Raw genomic sequence first — 21,152 nt, 5'->3', positions numbered from 1 at the left:
TGGAAAAATATGTAAATGTTAGCAGGATGATAGCAGAGATAAAGTGTATTACAGTAATTTTTTTTTTCCTAGGGGGCAATAGAGGTACTATTAACTTTAAATGTATTATTTAACTAACATATATTTGAAACACTAAACTTGGCACTAAAATCATAGAAATAGTATAATTTCCAGAATGGTAGAGGGGAGAAATGAAGTAAATGCAATTCAATTAAAAACCAATTGGGAAAGGGGAAACATATAATAATAAAAATGGAAAATATAAAGGATAGAAATCCAAATATATAATAAATCAAATAAATGCAAGCTGATTAAGTAGCCAATTAAATGATAGAGATTGTCAGACTAGAAGAAAAAAAACTAAATCAGTTGTATACCATTTATAAGAGATATAACTAATACATATGGTCACAGAAAGGTTGAAAGTAAAAGGATGTGAATAGTTTGAATAGTAATTAAAAAATTATATTTTCATATAAGACAAAACAGACTTTAAACCAAAAGAATACTATCATTAGAGATAAACAGGTTCACTACACAATGATAAAAGGGTTAAACTACCAGTTAATTGGTAATTCCAGCTCAATTCTAGCTCTACCACATACTGGCCATGTGCCACTTATTTGTAAAACCAAGTTATTAGTGATTACACTATAGGGCTGTTATAGCGATAATGATCTTACATGTGAATAATGTATCAAAATGCCTGGTACACAAAAAAAGATACTTAATAAATCACAGTATTTTTAATACATTGAAAATATAATAGGGGCACCTGGGTGGCTCAGCTGGTTAAGCGTCTGACTCTTGGTTTTGACTCAGGTCATGATCTCAGGGTCATGAAGTCAAGCTCTACATTGAGTGCCATGCTCAGCATGGAGCCTGCTTAAGATTCTCTCTCTCCTGCTCTCTCTCTCTGCCCCTCCCCCACTTGCATGCATGCTCTCTTTCTCAAAAAAATTAATAAAATAAAAATATAATAAAATACATGCTACATAGTTATGGCAAAATTATGAAAGTAACACATGAAATAGGTGTAGTTTGAAAAGCACTGGTTCAAAGTAAAAGGATATTGTATCCATTCCAAATAATAGGATAACTGACACAGAAATATGAATATTTACCCAAAAAAGAGGATATTTAATGTTTATAACAAGAGTTCATGCCTGGTGACCAATAAAACAATTATCTGCCAGCTGACATAATACAGCTAAATTTATAATCCCCATGTGGTTCTCCAATAAGCAAATATAAACATGCAAACATACCATGTTAAATAGAAAATTAAGAATCTGTTAGAAATTTTCCATTATATATTTTTTGGCATGAAAATATAGTAACAACCTGCAGTCCTTTCAAAACAGTCCTCCTGCTAATTTGATAGTTACTATAGTACTGAGCATCCTTAATACAGCTGATCTGTGTGGTAATTACAACACATCAAAGACAAAGGGGTGACAGAACTGGCCCTTGAAGAAGTCCTCATGTGCTGTGAAAATCAGCACTGAAGCAAAGTCAGTCCACATCTTAGCAACAGGTGGGGTTTCTTACACTTAAACCTGATCTTTTAGAAGCAGAACACTCCTATCTATACCTGGCATGAATCCAAAAGGTGGTACCGCTGGACATCAGTCATAACCTCAGACTAAATACACTGTTCCTCGCCTCTGTGTCAATCACAAAGATCACAACTGCAAACATATCCTGTGAGGTAAAGAGGAATTTGCATTTGGGGGACAGATTTTTCTTTCTTTGAAAAGTATTCCCAGGGAGTAAAATGGTTGTATTTGAAAGTTGCTTTAATATTAGGATCCATAACTTGTGTTATTTTCCTTGCACTTAATATATACATAAACTTTACAGATCTTTAATAATATGTTACACTGAAGATATGCTGTTAGCAGCATGTCAGTTAATTTTTCTTATATATTGTGGGAAAAATAATAATTAAGCAGGGAGAATTATCCTTATTTTATTTAACAACAGAATGTTAAATATGTAACTTCGTTTAGGATAATTAAATTAGAAAACTACTGGAAAAAACTTATAAACAATCATAAATAAACTTGAATAAATTTTACATATTCTCTTCCAAAGACACAGTGAATTCTTTTTCTTTAAAGAAAATTTTCTAATTATCATTATCTATGATTTCCACTGACCTTGCTCTTTATATCTATCTATCTATCTATCTATCTATCTATCTATCTATCTATCTATTTTTAAGTGTTTGTTTAAGAGAGAGAGCGAGCAAGCAAGGGAAGGGCAAAGAGAGAGGGAGAAAGAGAATCTCAAGTAGGCTCAACGCTGTCAGCAAGGAGCCCAACACAGGGCTTGATCTCATGAACCATGAGATCATGACCTAAGCCAAAGTCAAGAGTCAGACGCTTAACCTACTGAGTAACCCAGGTTCTCCAAACATGCCCTTTAAAATATTTTAAATTTAAAAAGAATCTATAATTCACTTCTACCAGAATAAATAAAATTAGAGGGAAGTAGATTTCTATAAAAACAAGTCACAATGTACTTTTAAAACTCCATGTATAGTGTATACTTTTCCCGCACATGACCAGCCACTAAGGCCTAATTATAATCATTTCTACAGATAGCCCCATCTTTATAAGATATTCCAGGTTGCTATTAACTTTTGATAATTTATTATAACTTACCATTTTCACTGTTATGTAAGCATTTATCTAATATTTAACTGACATTCCCAGAATTTAACTAAATACATCTTAGTATAAATCTATAATGAATTGGTAGAGTAGAAAGGTAAAAACTAAGCAGATTGGTGCTGTTTCAAATGAAACCAGTGCTGCTTTACTTCAAACTGCAGTCTTAAATGGTTTGTAAGGAAGAAACTTACCAGGAAAACCTACTCACCTGTCTCAAGAGCTCTGTAACTTGCTGTTATCAAGACTGCTGTGTTACTTATATACAGTTATTTTGTTTATATGTATGGCATGGTATAATAATTTAAATGTATGGCACATTCAGTCATATGGTGCATTTTTAAGAATGTTATAGTAATTTTATGGTACCCTTTTTAAAAGGCTTATGGCACATTCTTTCCATTTATTTATAGCTTTAATCTGGTCACAGGAAATAACAGTGGTAATGACTCATCAATCTTGGACTATTAAAACTAAGATGATACTATGAAAGAAGCCACTAGAAGATTACTTAAATATCTCCTTTCTCAGATATTCAACATCCAGTATCTGGATTTCCCTGATATTTTCCTCTATTTCTTTTCAGTACTCTTTTAGATCTCAACAGACTGTTTTTCCACAGCACAACAGGCAAGCGTGCAAAATTAAGGGTGGATAGCTCTAAAAAATTCCCTCTTGATCGCTCTTAATATGTTCAGTGTCATTAGGCATAATAATTAGTAAGTATATAAAAATTAAAGTTTAATTTGTTCTTCTAAGCTATTAATGTAGCAAGTGATTTTGCAGTTAAGTATTTCTCAAATATCATCACACACAAAAAAATCCAAAGATTATTTTTAAATGTTATAGGGGCGCCTGGGTGGCGCAGTCGGTTAAGCGTCCGACTGCAGCCAGGTCACGATCTCGCGGTCCGTGAGTTCGAGCCCCGCGTCAGGCTCTGGGCTGATGGCTAGGAGCCTGGAGCCTGTTTCCGATTCTGTGTCTCCCTCTCTCTCTGCCCCTCCCCTGTTCATGCTCTGTCTCTCTCTGTCCCAAAAATAAATAAACGTTGAAAAAAAAATTTAAATGTTATCCTGTATTCCCTTGTGGAATTAAAGAACTATTATGAAACAAGGTATATTTGAAATTTTCTGTAACATTTTCCCAACATAACTGTAGTATCAATTGATTTTCCAGAAGATATTAACCTAACCCATTTATTTTCTATCACAATTAAAAATTTCAAATAATTTAACCTATGTCTTAAAACTCCCCCCCCAAATATAAACCTATTTCTTTCAGTATATGTTTACTAATCATTATGCCTATACAAAATGCCAAATTTTAGTAAGTTTATGGCTGCAAGATTATTATTTGTATATAGAAGATAATGTTTCTTAAAAAAAATTCATGCTAGTACTCATATAAGTAGCTTTGAAGAAATGAATGAATGCATGAATAAAGTCTCCTACCACCTTAAAAAAAAAAAAACTTTCACGTCTTTCAACCTATGAATGTAGAAAACAAAGGTAATTGCTTTTGAAAGTATTCTTCCCAAAAGAGATACCAAAAATGTCAAATACTAGTGACATCAAATTTGCACTTCAAGTTTGTTTATTAAAATCCAGCTTGCTCTAGAAAGCCAACTTTGTAGATCTAGGAGAACATACATTACAAATGTGAATGCTGTTGGAAAATAGTTTTGACAAAGCTTCTAAAATTCTGTAACACCTGAGAACAACTATAGGATTATGCCTGCATTTGCTGCATGGTTTTGTATGAACCATCTGAAATATGTCTGCCTGGAAAAAAAATGATATGTGATAAAGATGAAAAACAAGTTCAGAGCTAAACCAAGAAAATTCATCTCCTTTCTGAGATGAAAATCTTCTTAAATTTAAAAGTGAACAGAGAACTCAGAAGCTCAATATAGTCTTTATGGCTTCTAGTATATGCACATTTTTTATTGTCAATTGTGCCACTTCTACTAATATACTGTACATATTTTGTGGTTGGATGGAAAAACATTCTTTGAGGAACACTTAAGAAAATACTAAATTAAAATTGTAAGGCACATCAAGAAATATCTGAAAACCTAGAAACCTCAATCTTTATCGATACTTACTATTTTGAAGTATTAAGTGTTGATTTTTTAAACATTTTTTTTAATGTTTATTTTTGAGAGAGACAGAGCGTGAGTAGGGGAAGGGCAGAGAGAGAAGGAGACACAGAATCTGAAGCAGGTTCCAGTCTCTGAGCTGTCAGCACAGAGCCTAACACAGGGCTTGAACTCATGACCCGTGAGATCACAACCTAAGCAGAGTTTGACGCCTGACAGCCACCCAGGTGCCCCAAGTGTTGATTTTCTATTGTAAGAACCACACAATTATTTAAGCTTAAATTGTTTTAATCCTTGAAAATTAAAAAAAAAAAAACTTTCATTCATTATATCTACACAAGGTTATTTACCTTAAATGCAAACATCATAGTTTACTTTTTTTTCCTACTATAGCCCCCCTGCATATGTAAGCTTTGAAAACATGAAACATATTTTGGACTATTTTGAATGAACTATTCAGAATGCATCTGGAGGAAGGGATACTCCTTCTCAAGTCACACAGAACCATGTGGTTTAGCTAGCAGCATACTTGAGTAGATAAGATATTTGGTACATAATCATCTCAAACACAAAAGATTCAAGTGATGGCCCATGAATCTCTACTACTCTTTGAAAATGATATTTTAGAAATTGTTCATCCAAACATATTTATATTTTTCAACCTATAGACATCCTATAAGTGCTTAATTCTATTTGTCCTCAAACAGGCTTTGAAACAACTGTATAGTCTTTTATCTTTAAGGCAGAAAAAGATGCTAATTAACTAAAAAAGATTTTCTCAAATCTCTCACAAGAACTTTTCAATATACTAATTGATATCCTATGAAAAAGAACATTGTGGAATAAGTTTGGTACATTTTGGAATAAACAAAGACAAACAAATTGTTTCAAGAGAAAACTTCCCAGGACCTTAAAAACAGTAACATGTACTGTGAATCATAAATAGGAAATTGTAGTAAGGAACATCTGGAAAACTATAAATTGCACAGAAGGTTGTGCAGCCCATTTCTTATTTCACATGTGCTTATTTCAACATTTTCTTGGTTTATAATATACTTGGTTAGAGGAAATCAAAACTCTACATGGTATTTTAAGTACCTACATACTATGCTTTTATATAATGTGGATAAGATCATGTCATATAGTTTCTTTCTATAATCCTTTCTGAGAATACAGGTATTTGATTGGCTTTTAGGGTACTGAATACTGTCTTTGGAAATGCTATAATGTCCTCTCAATCCTTGTGTTGACTTTCAGAATAAAACTCATCCAAAACATCATATAATAAAACATGTCTTGTGTCATAAGAAAATTTGAATATATATATTCCATATATTTTCAAGTTTTCTTATATATATATATATATATATATTCCATGTATATGATATCTATCTATCTATCTATCTATCTATCTATCTATCTATCTAGGTAGATAGATATCTAGGTAGATAGATAGATAGATAGACAGACAGACAGACAGACAGACAGATATAGAATGAGCCCATAAAAATAGATTTAGGGCATCTGGGTGGTTCGGTCAGTTAAGCATCTGACACTTGATTTAGGCTCAGGTCATGATCTCATGGTTTGTGAGATCAAGTCCTGTGTCTGGCTCTGCACTGTCAGTGCTTGGGATTCTCTCTCTCTCGGCCCCTGCCCTGCTCATGCAGGCTCTCTCTCTTTCTGTCTCAAAATAAATAAATATATATTTTTCTAAAAATTGAAAACATAGATTTAAACTCTTAAATGGATTATAATCCCCTTGAGTATGTAGCCTAGGCATTATACTTTAAGTTAGTGTTGGAAATAATGGTGTCTTCTTTCATGATAGGAATTCAAAAGTTTGCTGCTACTTATTATGACATATAAATGCATTCTATCATCGTAATTGATCAAACTTGTTCATCTTTTATCCATGAACCTGAATAAATAGAATTTTAAAACCTATGCAGATGTTAGTTAAAAAAAAAAAAAGAAATGAGAAGCAGTACTATAATGAGAACAATCGTTGTGTTACTTACGACAATAGGGAATATTTAAAGGCTGATGAGCCTGCAGACATTGTTCTAATAAGAGAGACACAGCATTTCTATATTGAAATCATTCTGTTTTTTTTTTTTTTCATTCCAAAACCTCCTCTCAGCATTTTACTACATGGTTGATGATGGATGCAAAATAACTGTGTGTGTGTGTGTACAGGTGTGCTTGTGTGTCTATGAGGATATGTGGGGAGAAGAATGTATATGAAAAGATAACTAGACTGAAGTCAGAATAAAGAGCTACCCATATATCAGTTTTCCTCTCTCTTCCTCCTAAGTATTCTAAGAAATCAAATGTATACCACATACAGAGAATCAATCACTGGCCTAAAGTATGGGACTACAAGAAAAGTAATTCTTCATGTTAGCTTAAGGGGAAATTTGTTTAGTCATTAGCTTTAGGGACTAAATTTACATAATCCACTTATACATAAAAATAAACAACAACCCTCTCAGCTCATATGTGTTCTAAGTTGCAGAGAAGGGAAAGGGAGCTGAAAACAGAAATGCCTAGAAAAAACTGATTTAGCACTTATATTTAGCACTTTCATTTACATTTAGCACTTATATTTAGCACTTTTAATAATAAGAAATTATTTGTACCTTTCTTAGGTCCATGCCTATTCACACCACCTTCAATAAGTAAGAAAAGTCATGTGAATCAAGGAGACAAAGAATCCTCTATCTTTTGTTTCCTCTCTTGACACAGTTATAATTAGTGTTGATTTCTTAAACTGGCATTTTCCCACAAAGTAACACTGGTTCCAATATCCTACCACGTAGTTTCTTCTGAACCCCTTTGTATGAAATCACAGTCCTTTGTTGTACTACCTAGTTTCTGTTCTTTGCTTTCTTCCTCAAAAATCACACAGCCAACTTTTTCCTAAAGACCAAGTTTTGAAAAATACTATTCTCTTGAAATTTGAAGAAATAAAAATGGACCCACAAATTATTCCTGTAATTGACTAGTAATATGAATTCTATTAACCAGTAATATTTTATAGTGTAGGACTCAAGGTACTTGCCTCTATTGTGAATATAAATAGAAATTACTTCAAGATTTAGTTTATAATTATTCAGTAAGTTGTTTTTAGTGACTAAATGTGAAAAAGTCCTTGTTGAAGTCCTATTTATCAATAATTTTGCTAAACTGAATAGGTTTTGAAACATAATATCTTAATATTTCAATTAAAAGGAATCCATTAGAATAATTTTTACCCCTTGATCCTAAGCAGCTCAATGGGGCTGTCTTTTAGCTCTTCTAATTCTATTTTAAGTTTTAGGGAACATCATATTCTGTTAGGACCAGATGCTAAGAATGTCATAGAGATAAAGCATATTCTATTAACATCTTCATCAAAGTTGAAATTGCTCATGTAGATGATCAGAATATGACACTGTTAATTAACAGTAAGACAATTACTCTCAATTTGCTTTAGCAGATGATGGAGGTACAGGGAAATCCAGGAAGAAGGAATACTTGAACGTATTGTAAATCATCAAAATGTCCAATAACAGATTTTCAGAGTATTAGAAAGGTAATTTCTCCTATTCTGAGCATTTATGTCTCTTGGGCCATTCATCAAGCCCCAAATTCCTTCAATGAAACTTCTATTTCTGGAAACTAGTTGAGAACAAATATAAAATATGCCTTGCCCATATTGAGTCCGCTTTACATAAGATGGCACTTGGATTCCTGCAGTCTTTTCCCTTTCACAGCAGGGTATTTTCATTGTAAGAAGACAAAAGCACAATTGGAGATTTAAACAAACTTCATGAAAATTTGTTACAACTCATGTAATGTAAACTAGGTATGTATACTTTGTATCACATCTGTTCAATCCTACTCTGAAAGCAGACCAACTACAATGGGACTAAAGAGATCAGCAAACTAAAGCCCACAGGCAAAATGTAGCCCACTTCCTGTTTTTATAAATAAAATTTTATTAGAATACAGCTATGCTCAATTGTTTGCATAGCTTTCACACTACAATGACATCATAAAGTAAATACAACAGAGACTGTTGTACATAGCCCAAAATATTTACTAGCTGGCCCTTTATAGGAAAGATTTTTTGACACTGGACTAAAGAATGCTCTGTGGATTTAATCGTATTAGAAAAAACTCCTGTAGGGGCGCCTGAGTGGCTTCATTTGGTTAAGCATCTCACTCTTGATTTTGGCTGAGGTCATAATCTCAATGGTTCATGAATTCGAGCCTCACGCTCAGAGTGGAGCCTGCCTAAGATTCTCTCTCTCCTTGTCTCTTTAACCCTCCCCTGCTCATGCTCTCCCTCTCTTTCTCTCCCTCAAAATAAATAAATAAACTTAAAAAAAGAAGAAAGTCCTGTAAATGTGACTCCAACAATCTAAAATTATGACTCTGGCTATAGGTAGACAGTACCGAACAGTCTATAGGCGACGTTATACAACAACAAATAAATGCTCCACCCACTCCAGTCCCAACAATGTTAGTGAAATGTTTCTGCTACTTGACCTAAACTGTTTTTTAGTAGGAACATTAAGAAAGCTAGTTGCATTTTTATCCCGATACAGACCCAGTTTATATAAAGAGTATTGCCAACTCACCTGATCCTACCCCTGGGGTGCTCAGATTGCTCTGACATAAAGCTTGTGCTGCTGAGGCGTGAGGCACTGCTGGTTCGGGAAATGGCGGACACATCACTGACATCACTATCTGATGATTTGGCAGAGACGTTATCACAGCTTCTGTACTGATCTTTATGTATGTTATACTAAAGATTAAAAACAAGAAAGTGTGAGCTCCATCATCAGGTTGTGGGAAAAGAGACATACACGGTGAGGTTAATGACTACTTTGCCCACACCAAGTAAAAGTGTACCTTCATAAAAGTAGGTGTGGAATTTAAAATAATCCAAACACAATGTAATAAATGATTTTCAGTATAAAAATCCTACATCCTCTGAGCGGTAAAAGAAAAAAAAAAGAGGTTTATGAAGGCTGAATTATAAATCAAACAAAAACTTTAAATATTTGGGTGGAACATTCACTGAATAAATTATTGACAAATACTTGAAACCTCAAAATTGTATTAGGTACTTTTTCTAGTGTATCAGTTTCTCTATTTTGCTTTAGTTTTCATAATTACCCATTTTATTCACTGCTACTCTAGCAAAGTATAGGCTGCTTCTATCTGTCTGTATTTTTGATTCTTTCTAAAATGATTCAATTTACCTACATATTTTCCCTATTTCAAGACATCACATTGTTTCAAATTTCTTGAAAAAAATGTATGTCTTCACAAAGAAGGGCTGTGTCAAAAGCTGAGGGGCTGTGCCAAGCAGGATTAGAGCCATGGAGGTAAAGACTGGACTTCAACTTTCTATTATAATTAAGTAGAGATTTTCAGATTTAAACTATCAGCTCAGTGTCAAAAGTAAAAAAAAAAAAAAAAGGATTTCTATTAAAATTAGAATTTACACTATATCTTGTATTTTTAAATTTTTTCTTTGGTATTCATTACTGAAGATTTTAGAATTCATTAGGTAAAAGATTAAAACAGGCAAAGTTGTCAGAGCAGCTCATAAGCTCTTCTTCTTTCTACTTGATTCTTTTTGCAGTGGAACAAATAGCAAATAGCTTCATATATTAGTATTTTATATATGTGTTTTTATTATAATAAATAGGTTATAATATAACCACTTAAACCTTAATTATATATAATTTTGAAATACCTAATATATTAAGTGATTCTCTTATGTTTATTACTGGAAGTTAAGATAATATAACTTAATTTTTTATTTTTTTAATGTTTTATTTTATTTTTGAGACAGGAGAGACAGAGCATGAGTGGGGGAGGGTTAGAGACAGAGGGAGACACAGAATCCGAAGCAGGCTCCAGGCTCTGAGCTGTCAGCACAGAGCCCGATGCGGGGCTCGAACTCACAGACGGTGAGATCGTGACCTGGGCCGAAGTCGGAAGCTCAACCGACTGAGCCACCCAGGCGCCCCAAGATAATATAACTTATTAACAAAAGAACACATAACTAAAAGGAACACATGACTAAACATTGGGTATTTAAGTTTCTTATCAAGTAATTTAATTCTATGTTTATACATTAAAGTGTGAAAATATCAAATGTTTATTAAAGTTGTAGAAAAGCTCATCCATTCTCTGATGTTCCTATCAGATAACTTTTAATGAACTTAAAGTAATCCATCTATTTATAAAAATTTGTATAAATAATTGTCTTGCTAAAGTACACTAAATAAAATGATGCTAAAAACCTGGATCTGTATATAGCATTTTTAAAAATGCTAGAAAAGATAATCATGTTTATTTAGAAATTCCTCAGATAAGAATAGTTCAGGCCTGAGGTATTTACATGTTAGTTTTAATTCTTTACTTCTCATGTGTATGTACTGAGCAAGGAACTTCACATCAAGCATGAAAACAATTCCAAATTATAGAATATCAATGAAATTATCTTTCCAAAGAAATTTTTCATAATTGCATGACTTGTTTTTGAAAGCCATATATCAAATTATAATCCAAAAGAAAATTCATATATGTCCAGAATTGAGCTATTTATACAACTTGATGTATGCTCTAACATTCATATGATTTAAGGTAAGGTGCATTTTAAATTTATGTGGTAACGTTTCATCATCAAATTCTGTTACATTTGATTAACATGATCCTGACATGATTCATTTCAATCAGAACTATTTTTTATTTACAGAGTAGATGTGGTAAAAACTAAAATATGCTGACAGCAGGATCTAAATTTAATAGTAGGATACAAACACAACTCCTATATTACTTGTCTTGGAAATGATTTTGCTAAGTACATAGATCATGTAATTATTACAATGTTTCCAAACATATTGAAATGATAGCTTGTCCATGAAAGAATATGAAAGAATTGGGTTCTAATACAATAAAAATGTACCCAGCTATAGGAGATTTTTCTGGCATTGTATTGACACCCAGAACAAATGTTCCCCTTATTTGGCAAATGCCCATAACATACAGTATAGACTATAGCATCAGGGTATGTGCGTGTACTTTGAACTATTTCTCCTAAAGAAATCTTGCTTTTCTGTAAGCCATCTCTTCTTCAACATTTTTGTATATAGACTTCTGCTATTTCAGCAAAGTAATAAAACAAGGTATCTTAAAAAACTAGATCATATTAAATTTTTCTATGTTGGGTGAAAGAAAAATCCATCATTCTCACACAAGATCAGTTTTCTTTGCATTTAGTTATTTGAAGGAAATGAAAGACTTTTATATTCGCCTTTTACTATTTACTTATTTTCAAAATCTGTTAGAAATTTAAATAATGACTGACTTTTAATCAAGCATAATTTGTTAAATTTCCTATTTATCAATTAAATATTTTAATGGAAACACATTAACTATTATATTATTTAATATTTTAATATAATAGCTATTATATTATTATATTATAATATTCTATTATATTTTTAGAAATATAATATCCCTAGGAAGAATTTATACTAATCATACAGCAGGGAAATAAGTCATTGATGTGAAGGGAGACTCTAATTATAGGGCAGCTATTTTTAAAAATAAGTAATAATAAACACTTAACAGCTACCTACAAAACTCATCCCATTAGTCTTGGTTGCTGTTCCTGGACTATAGAAACATAAACACTTTTTAAAATGTGAGTGCTTAAATGAGAACTTACCCTCCAATTATGAATTTCACCCCATCACTAGGGAATGTAACACTGTATACCATCATTGAAAAAACATCATGGTATCACATTTCAGGGATCCTAAAGCAGTCTTGTATTTTTTCAAAAGAAAAGTTAGTGCTAATTCCCTACTCAGGACAGTTAGGGATGTTCCATATTTTAAAGGAGGTGCCAGGTTTGAAATGTTTTAGGAATTATAGTACATCTGTCTAGTAATTCTTTGCCCTGAAGAAAATCTAGTTCTATTGGTGTTTGGTTCTAAATATTCCGAGAATGGTTAACTAATTTCTAATTTGGCAGAATTTCAACAAAGCTATTCATCCAAAATGTCAAATGGATTAAAACACTAAAACAGAGTCAATAAAGAAATAAAGTTCAAAATTTAATGTATATTAAATTTATGACAATGCTTGTTCTCAATTATATGAATAAAATAGATTTTTGTAAAGTTAATTATAAAATGGTTGGGGTAAAAGAATAAAAAATGAGAAAGACTTTCTTAAGCACGTAAAAGAGTTTTGAGTTAATGGAAATGAAACTACTTAAAATGGAAAACTACTTACATGATTTCCTAATGAAATGGGAACTACTTAAGAAATTTATTGTAAGCATTAGGCCATAATATGAATACTAGAATTGTGGAGTATGTAACTTCTGCTTGACATATAAAATAAAAAATAAGCTAATTATTTGTTATCCTATTTATTTTTCTTATCCTATATTCTTATAAGTTCTTAAAGATACCATATCCATGATCTCACATTTATTGATACAATTTGTAATAATTTTATTTATGTAACACAGTAGTATCAATTTATGCCATAGGAGAAACAGTAATATATTTGAAAGTAATGTTTTTTTTTTTTAAATATTCAAATGGGATGAGAGAGAAAAAGAAAAAGAATGATTGTGTAAAGGAGGGGGCAAAGACAGAATGTGATAGTTTAATTGTATTCAAATTAAAAGCCCTGGAAGGACTTATGAATCCAACTGGGATGACATGTACATTTCAATGATACAAGACGTAGAACAGTAGTACCTAAGTTTAAGACCAGGAGTTCTAGGGCTTATCACTCCACAGAAAGGCTTTACTAATTCTGGGTGAGACCTCAGTTTTCATAAGCTGTAAATAAGAGAGCTGGAATAGAAGATCAATTTCATCTGATTCTAAATTTCTATGAAATCAGAGAACTTGGAATCTCCCAACCAAGATAAACCTACTTGTGATTCATCATGAGTATTAAGTATTAGTGGTTGTTTAGACTTCTAGAGCACTTTGTTTCTAGATTTTTTTTGATCAACTGATTAATGATTAGAGTCCTACTTCAGAATGACCAGAAAGGTTTTCAGTATTACCCTGATTGTTTACCTCTTTCTTGCTTCCTCTACTGGCCCTAACTCCAACTCAATGTTCTATTTGACCTTATCCTTTGACATGATGCTAAGAAACCAATGAGGCATGTCCAGCTACAATGAAGCATTTCCAGTTTAAAGAACTTTTCTAAATAACTGCATCCAATGTGGAGGCAGAAGACGTACATCATCCTTTCTTCTAATCTCTACTGCGTTTGTAGTAAAAGAAAACAAAGATGAGGATGATATTCATAAAGAAGACAAACATATAAGCTAAGTGATAATAATTAAGAATGAACTGCAGGGAAGACTTGTGGAGCTAGAATCAGCAACTCTATGGAACATCAAGATATTCTGCTTGCTGTTTTGTTTTGTGTTGTTTTGAATGATTTTTACTGTTTAAAGCGTTGTTTCAGATTCCTAGGATATTGAGTCTCACTGAGTCACATCTCAGTTGGAAATCCTCCTGCAACTAACCTAAGATGTAAAGTGATAAAATGCCTCTGATACATAGGACTCTATATGACAAGTCATATTTTGTAACCACCTCTATTTTCTTGCATTAATCTCTGAATATCTGAGATCAACCTCTAACATTTAAAAATCAGTAGGCTTTTCTACAGTCATATTTCAAATTAACAATATTGATTTAGTAGCTGGGTTTTTTTTTAATTTTTAATTTCTAAAAAGTCATTACTTCCAAAAGGGCTTCTTGACATGAAATTATAACACAGGTTGTTCTGTGATGGCTGGTGCCACTTTTGTAGTATTAAACAAAAAAAAAAGGATTTTTAAATAAACCAGATAGTATATTTAAAACTGCTTCATGAGGTATACAATTCTACGCATATTTTAATTAAAATTATTAGGTGCTATTTAGCAGTTTATAAACTCATAGTGTATCCTTACAAAATAATGCTGAAATATAAATTAAATGTTTTAATGCCACTTGAAATTGGGTAAATTTCAGTTTCTAAGAATTTGCTATCACTTACTTTTCTTACTGAAGACAGATCAATAAGAAATCTCACATTGCACAACTTATGTCATTCACTAATAAATCTCAATAGTAAACATCAACCTAAAATAGTACTTAAGACTATGAATCTACATCTTAATATTTTAAATGCAATTTAAGCAATAAAATGGCTTCATGTCTTGCTTATGTATAGGAATTTGACTATTGACAACAGGTCATTGAGAGACTTTAATAATATCAAGTATTTACATTTCCTTTTTAGAAAAAAACATTAAATCCAAGTTAATAATATTTTAACAGAGTTATATATCTTGTGAAAATATCAAGAGGAGAGAGGTTATGATGCAAGACCATCACCTGAATGATAACTTCTCTCACACAACTGGTGCTTACTAGTCCTACCTGCTATATACACTGTACATTTTTAAAAGGGAAACTCTTGGTTGGATACTACTTGTTTTACCTTGGAATATTGCTCGCGATCAAGTTCTTGACTAGAACCAGACCCTGTTGTCTGCTTAAATCGATGCACTTTCATTTTCATCTGTCTTGTTCGCTCCTCCACTACTAAGCTTGCTGCAAAAACACACAATGGAAGCCTATTAACACAGGCGAAGCACTTTTAGGAACTGAATGGTTTAAGATTTCAATTCTTTTGATATGACTTCGATTAAATGAAAATTTAGAAGTAATACATGACTAATAAAATGCAGAATATACAATGCTATCACCTGTTAATTTAAAGATGAACATGACTCAAATCACACAAAATGGGGAACACAAATGTTAGTAACAAAATATAAGGACCCCGCTGCTTCTTCACCTAATATGAAATATTTTCAATTCCATTCATAAATGACTATATGAAATCAGATTTAATTGTGAAAATATGCTTTCAATTTAATCAACTGGTGGTTGCATGTACATATATAGAGAAAATAAATATGCATACTGAAGACATCACACATATATGCACATGCTTAACATGCATGCACACATCCACTTAACATCCTCAACTAACAGCAGTCACCTAAAAACTATTTTAATTGGTAAGCACCTGGTTTGCTGAGGCACTCTTATTAAATCATTAATTTCTACCTGTAGCATTTCATGAATATTTCCAGTCTTAAAAAAGGACTAAGAGTAAAGATTAGATTTCTATTTCTGGTGGCTCTGTCTGACCACATAGATGAAATTCCTATGCTTTGAAAAAGTGACATAAAATGTTTAGCTATTTAAGTTATAATTTGTGAAGAACTGCATTACATTTAAGTCTTTATTAATCTCCTGAGTAGCAAGTGTGACTGTTTAGATGGGAAAATTATAGCTTTCAATAAAGTACAAGTTATTTTAAGTCAGAATCCATCAGAAGCAGCTTAGCTTCAAGAGCATGCCATTAATTAATACATTTTTACAAATTAAGGGGAAAAAAGAGCCAAGTGTGCAGAATCAACTCTTCAAAACATACACCTGTATTGTGTGAGACCTATTTTTATTTTTTACAACTTATCTTTTGACAATTTCCTGGACTATTCAACCTCTGCAACCAGTGCTAAGATTTAAGTTGTGTGTGTGTGTGTGTGTGTGTGTGTGTGTGTATGTATATACACACACATATATATACATTTATATGTATATATATGTGTGTGTGTGTATATATATATATATATGTATATATGGAAAAATACCTATTTGTATGTGATTAAAGTATTGGGGCTTCTGTCAAGAGGGCCCAATGACTTAAAGGATAGTATAAATGTTGATATATGTGACTTAACTTGGCTGATGATTTCATCTCTTACAGAGTTTATAAAGATACTTGTTGGCAAATTTTACCACTGCAATGATTAAAGGTCTATCATCCTTGATAAAAGATACTGACACCAATTATAAAGATTATATAAATATGTAGCTTTTATTGTGTATACAAACTAACAGCACAAGAGACAAATACATAGTTTGAAATGTGTGGATAAACATTTTAATTATATTTTTAGTATAAAATTATTAGATGTTTAGCTTTGCTTAAATTCAGTAAATGAGATAGACAGTATCAATCCCTAACATCACAGTTTTGTGAATTAAGCAATGATGCACAATTGGTTTGGAAATGTTGACAGGAAATGATAACTATGATTAAAAGATGGCTCTATGGAGATCTTGAGAGAAGTAGTTCAGAAATGTATACCTGACAGTATTAAAGGAGTCATATCAAGTACTAGAAAGTAAAAGGCTACTTGAGATTAATTAGAAAATGAGAAAAATCTATTGAGAAATAAGAGTTATATTTGCAGAAAGCCATAGGCAATACAAGAAAATGCACAATTATCTGTTCTCTGCCTTATGCCTATTTTGTGGGTGCCTCTGGACCCTTGCTCAGTCATTTGCTTTGAATTTCAAGGAAGTTAAATGAACTGTATGTAATCAGTTATACTCTACACTTAAAACTGGAAGTAACTCAAAGCCATCTTTGTGATAAAAGCAAATTTAAATGGTATTAGCTTCATATTCTCAATAAATTATACTAATTTTAAGAAATTTTTCACATTGATTAGCCCATAGCTTTGTGACCTTCACTTTTAGTATCATGAAATTCCTAGGGAAGACAGTAACTTGACACTGAAAAGATTTCTCAAGAACTACTGGCCTGAAGCAATCTGAAACAGTTCTGATGATTTTAGTCTGCCAGGACAACACCTCATGTCTCTAAATATGACATGGCTGCGTTTAAATCTTTATTTTGAAAAACTGAAAACGAAATCATAAGGAGACAGGGGTAGCCTAAATAAAATAAATCCTAAAATGGTTTTAAATGACTTCACTTTGACCTTCTAAAAATGATTAATAAACTATTTTTATTCTTAAAGGAGTGAAAGTTGACATCTTTTAATCTGTTGAAGAAAGAAAATGCCCAAAATCTGACTCAAAACCACAAGTAGACTCCCTTGACTAGCCAGCAAAAATACAGTTGCCATGCTGTCCTCACTGCTTGCTCTCAGATTTCAAGAACAGAAGCAAAACGCAAATAGCTTATCATTTACTCACTCATAATCAAAAGATCAGATAATTCCATAAAGTTTACATTTTTAAGTAGTTCTCATTATTTCCTTATGGTTTGTACATTAGTGTGTATTCTGAAATAACTTTATACAAGTTCTTTACACTTTTTACAGAGTTTGCTTACTTGCATTTTATTTTTAAACAATCTATTTTGAAATGAAATGACATTATTTCTGAATTATTGGTGTGTCTATCTAAATAGTAAAAACAAATATATGAATTAAAATATTTATCACAAATTTGAACCAGATGACATGATTATTAATGTACATGATTTATACAAAATAACAGATACTTAGCAATGATAAAACTAAATTGCATCGTTGGAATATGATTACCTGTTGAGTATCCCAATATAAGGAAAATGAGCCACAGCCCATAGAGCTCAAATATCTTACTTTGAAAAGAATGATTACTAATCACCATTTAAAATTTTTGTATTGACTTTTAATGCCAATAGCAAAATTAAAATATGAAATATCTTCCAATTCTCCCCAAAATCCTAGCATCAAATTCACATTTAGGAGTATCCTGAATATTGGTAGCATTGTAAACTAACAAAATCATTAAAATGCCAGTTGCTCGTTCTTTATAAAAAGAATTTAAAAATTGGAGGACTTCTGGGTTTTATTTTTTTTTAATTTCAAAACTGTCACATACTAGAGAGTTAAAAAAATACCCTCTCATTTTATACAACAAATGTAATTATCATGCAATTGCATTTAATCTTTTAATGAACATATAGTCATTAGATACAATATAGTCAAAAAAGGATGTTTGTTAGACACTGTTTCAGCTAGAATTGCAGATAGAGTGACAGTAATAAACAATTCTTCTCTACCTTTAAGGTGCAATTAACACTATAATTTATACAAAAGTTCTTTAAGTTGGAATTATTCACTATGCTTTCTAAAAGCTGAATGCTGTGTTTGATGTTGAATTGTGTTTTTTAAAAAAGCAGATACTAACTTACTTAAAAAATATTTATTGAACTTAAATCTTTTTCTAAGGTCCACTTTACTTTCAGTTATTTTTAAACTCTGGAATTTTTATCAAGTGAATGTCTATATATCAAATATGGACTCAACATTACAATTAAGAAAGTATAAAACTAGAACTTTTTTACAGGTTAATTTAAAATCATACTTGTGAAATCATTTCTTCTAAGCTCAACAGGGACTCTTATTAGAGTATGAAAGATGAGAACAGTAAATATGATTTTAAAGTCTATAATTTATTACAATTTTCTAGTGGAAAATATTAGATACTGTTAAGAAGTCAGAGTAAAATAATTGCTCCCTTTTCATTTTCCAAATTTTGTGATGTATTCTTAGTTTAATGGTATGGATAATCTTTGATGAAAGTACAAATAAGCTGAAATCATTTGCAAATACTGTGTTTGTGCCTGCATGAATTTCTTCCAATTTTATCTCTTTGTAAGACTATTTAAGATAAGGCCTGTGACTTAAAAAATAAAAAAATAAAAAGCTTAAGAATCTTTAATAAATCTTCCTTAACCCATCACTGAAAGCTATATATATATAGTGCATACATATGTATATAGTATCACCTCCACTAAAAAGAATGTGATTTTTCTGGGAAACTCCTTTGACTTACTGGACATTTGTGATTTGCTTAAAAATATTTTAAATATTAGAGTTAAGTGTAATTTAAGATAATTATAATGTAATCATTATACTTTCTTAGATATATTAAAAATATTCATAAATTTACAATTATACAAAGATAAATTTGCTCTGAATCTTCATTTCTTCCTATGCATCTACAAATTAACATGAATTCGGTATTTCAAATATTTGTGTTTACAGGCAAAAAAGAAAATCCATACAATATGCTGTTAAGCCTTCAAATACTTTTGGGTATTCCAAGTGAAACAAAAGTGTAAAAGAGAACAGGAATAAAAATTTCTATATTGGTAAATATATTAAAGTAAAAATATTATTGATTATTTTACTTTGTAACAAGGTGAGCTAGTACATCTGTCAGTGGTGATACAGGATCATATTTGGATAGGATAACTAAGCTTGTCAAGTCAACTACAATGTGTTATCACACTTTGTGAACAGAAAAATTAATGCCTCTGCTTCACTGCTATTTAGTAGTACAGTGAGTCTTCAGTGATAATGGAGTCCCATCTTTGCTCCGATGTCTCAGAGAAAGCAATGATAAATGACCGCATATCTGGAATTTGTCAGGCAGAATGAAATAAATAAATGAAACACCTACAATGTCTCAGTTATTGACAATATTGAAAAAAATTTCTTCTCTGAAGCATTTAAAAAATCACTGATAGTAGGAACTCAAACATAAGAAACAATATAATATGAAACATGGAGAGTATAAAGTAATAAAAGATGACAAATATTTAGCTAATTGATTCTGTAACATTATAAACTATCCACAGCCTGAACAGAAAGATGGGTTGATATCTGAAAATTTTAAAAATGTAATACTAATCTCTACTAACAGTTTTTTAAGCTTTAGTAGAGCACACATTGTTAATATGTATAAACATTCTCCATACATTTGGAAGCAATGTGGCAAAACGGTAAATCCCAAGGATGGGGAATGACTAGGCATAGATCATAATCTTAGACCCATTACCATTCATTGGTTCGTCAGTGTTGCCTTGATCAATTCCTCAGACATTTCTTCACTATGCACTTGTTATTTATAAAATGATTAAGACTACTCAGTGTAACCTCCAGCTATTGTGGTTTATGATTTTGTATTACTTCAACAGGGTATTAGCAAGGTAATTTTTCCATTTTCAAAAAATGGAAAACTACAATAATGACTTTCTCACTTGCTCTAGTACCTAATTCCCAGCATTTTAAAATTTGTCACCTTGCTACAAATATAGATGTTAAGGGGAAAAAATCACCAGTGTATTTTACATTATTATTTATTATTATGGTTTCTTCTCAATTAAAAAGTATTCCTTGCATGTTCATCTTATTTGTGGAGTCATACAAATGTAGTAAGCAACTCTGATGTAATACTAATATGTCCTCTACCTTCCACACACATATACAGTAGATGTACATGAAGATTTAATGTCTAGACTATTTTGACTACACAGAAAGGCCCAAATTCTGGGTCACTTTCTCAGAATAAAGTGCATTTCAATTTGTAAGGGTAGAAATGTGTCAAATGGTCCTCCTTGTGCTATTGTATGCTTCTCTTAAATATGAAGGATTGTGCTATGCTAGTAGGAAC

At 31.6% G+C, this 21,152-nt stretch overlaps 1 protein-coding gene across 50 annotated transcripts in view; it reads right to left on the bottom strand.

Annotated features, from left to right (window-relative positions):
* RIMS1 (regulating synaptic membrane exocytosis 1) overlaps positions 1-21,152 on the bottom strand; it is a 490,562-nt gene that overhangs the window by 93,765 nt on the left and 375,645 nt on the right. For 36 of the 50 annotated variants that reach the window (XM_019830824.3, XM_023254094.2, XM_045057723.1 and 33 more), the window contains 2 exons: positions 15,316-15,428; positions 9,402-9,568 (listed from right to left, as the gene is read on the bottom strand). The exons of the other annotated variants lie outside the window; for them this stretch is intronic. In XM_019830824.3, the coding sequence (XP_019686383.3) occupies positions 9,402-9,568; positions 15,316-15,428 (280 nt within the window). The remainder of the gene's footprint in view (positions 1-9,401; positions 9,569-15,315; positions 15,429-21,152) is intronic. 50 annotated transcript variants of the gene reach the window in all.

The sequence above is a fragment of the Felis catus genome, chromosome B2 (assembly GCF_018350175.1).
Source record: "Felis catus isolate Fca126 chromosome B2, F.catus_Fca126_mat1.0, whole genome shotgun sequence".
NCBI lineage: Eukaryota > Metazoa > Chordata > Mammalia > Carnivora > Felidae > Felis > Felis catus.
Note: the sequence above shows the minus strand (reverse complement) of the source record. Positions and strands in the feature narration are given on the sequence as shown.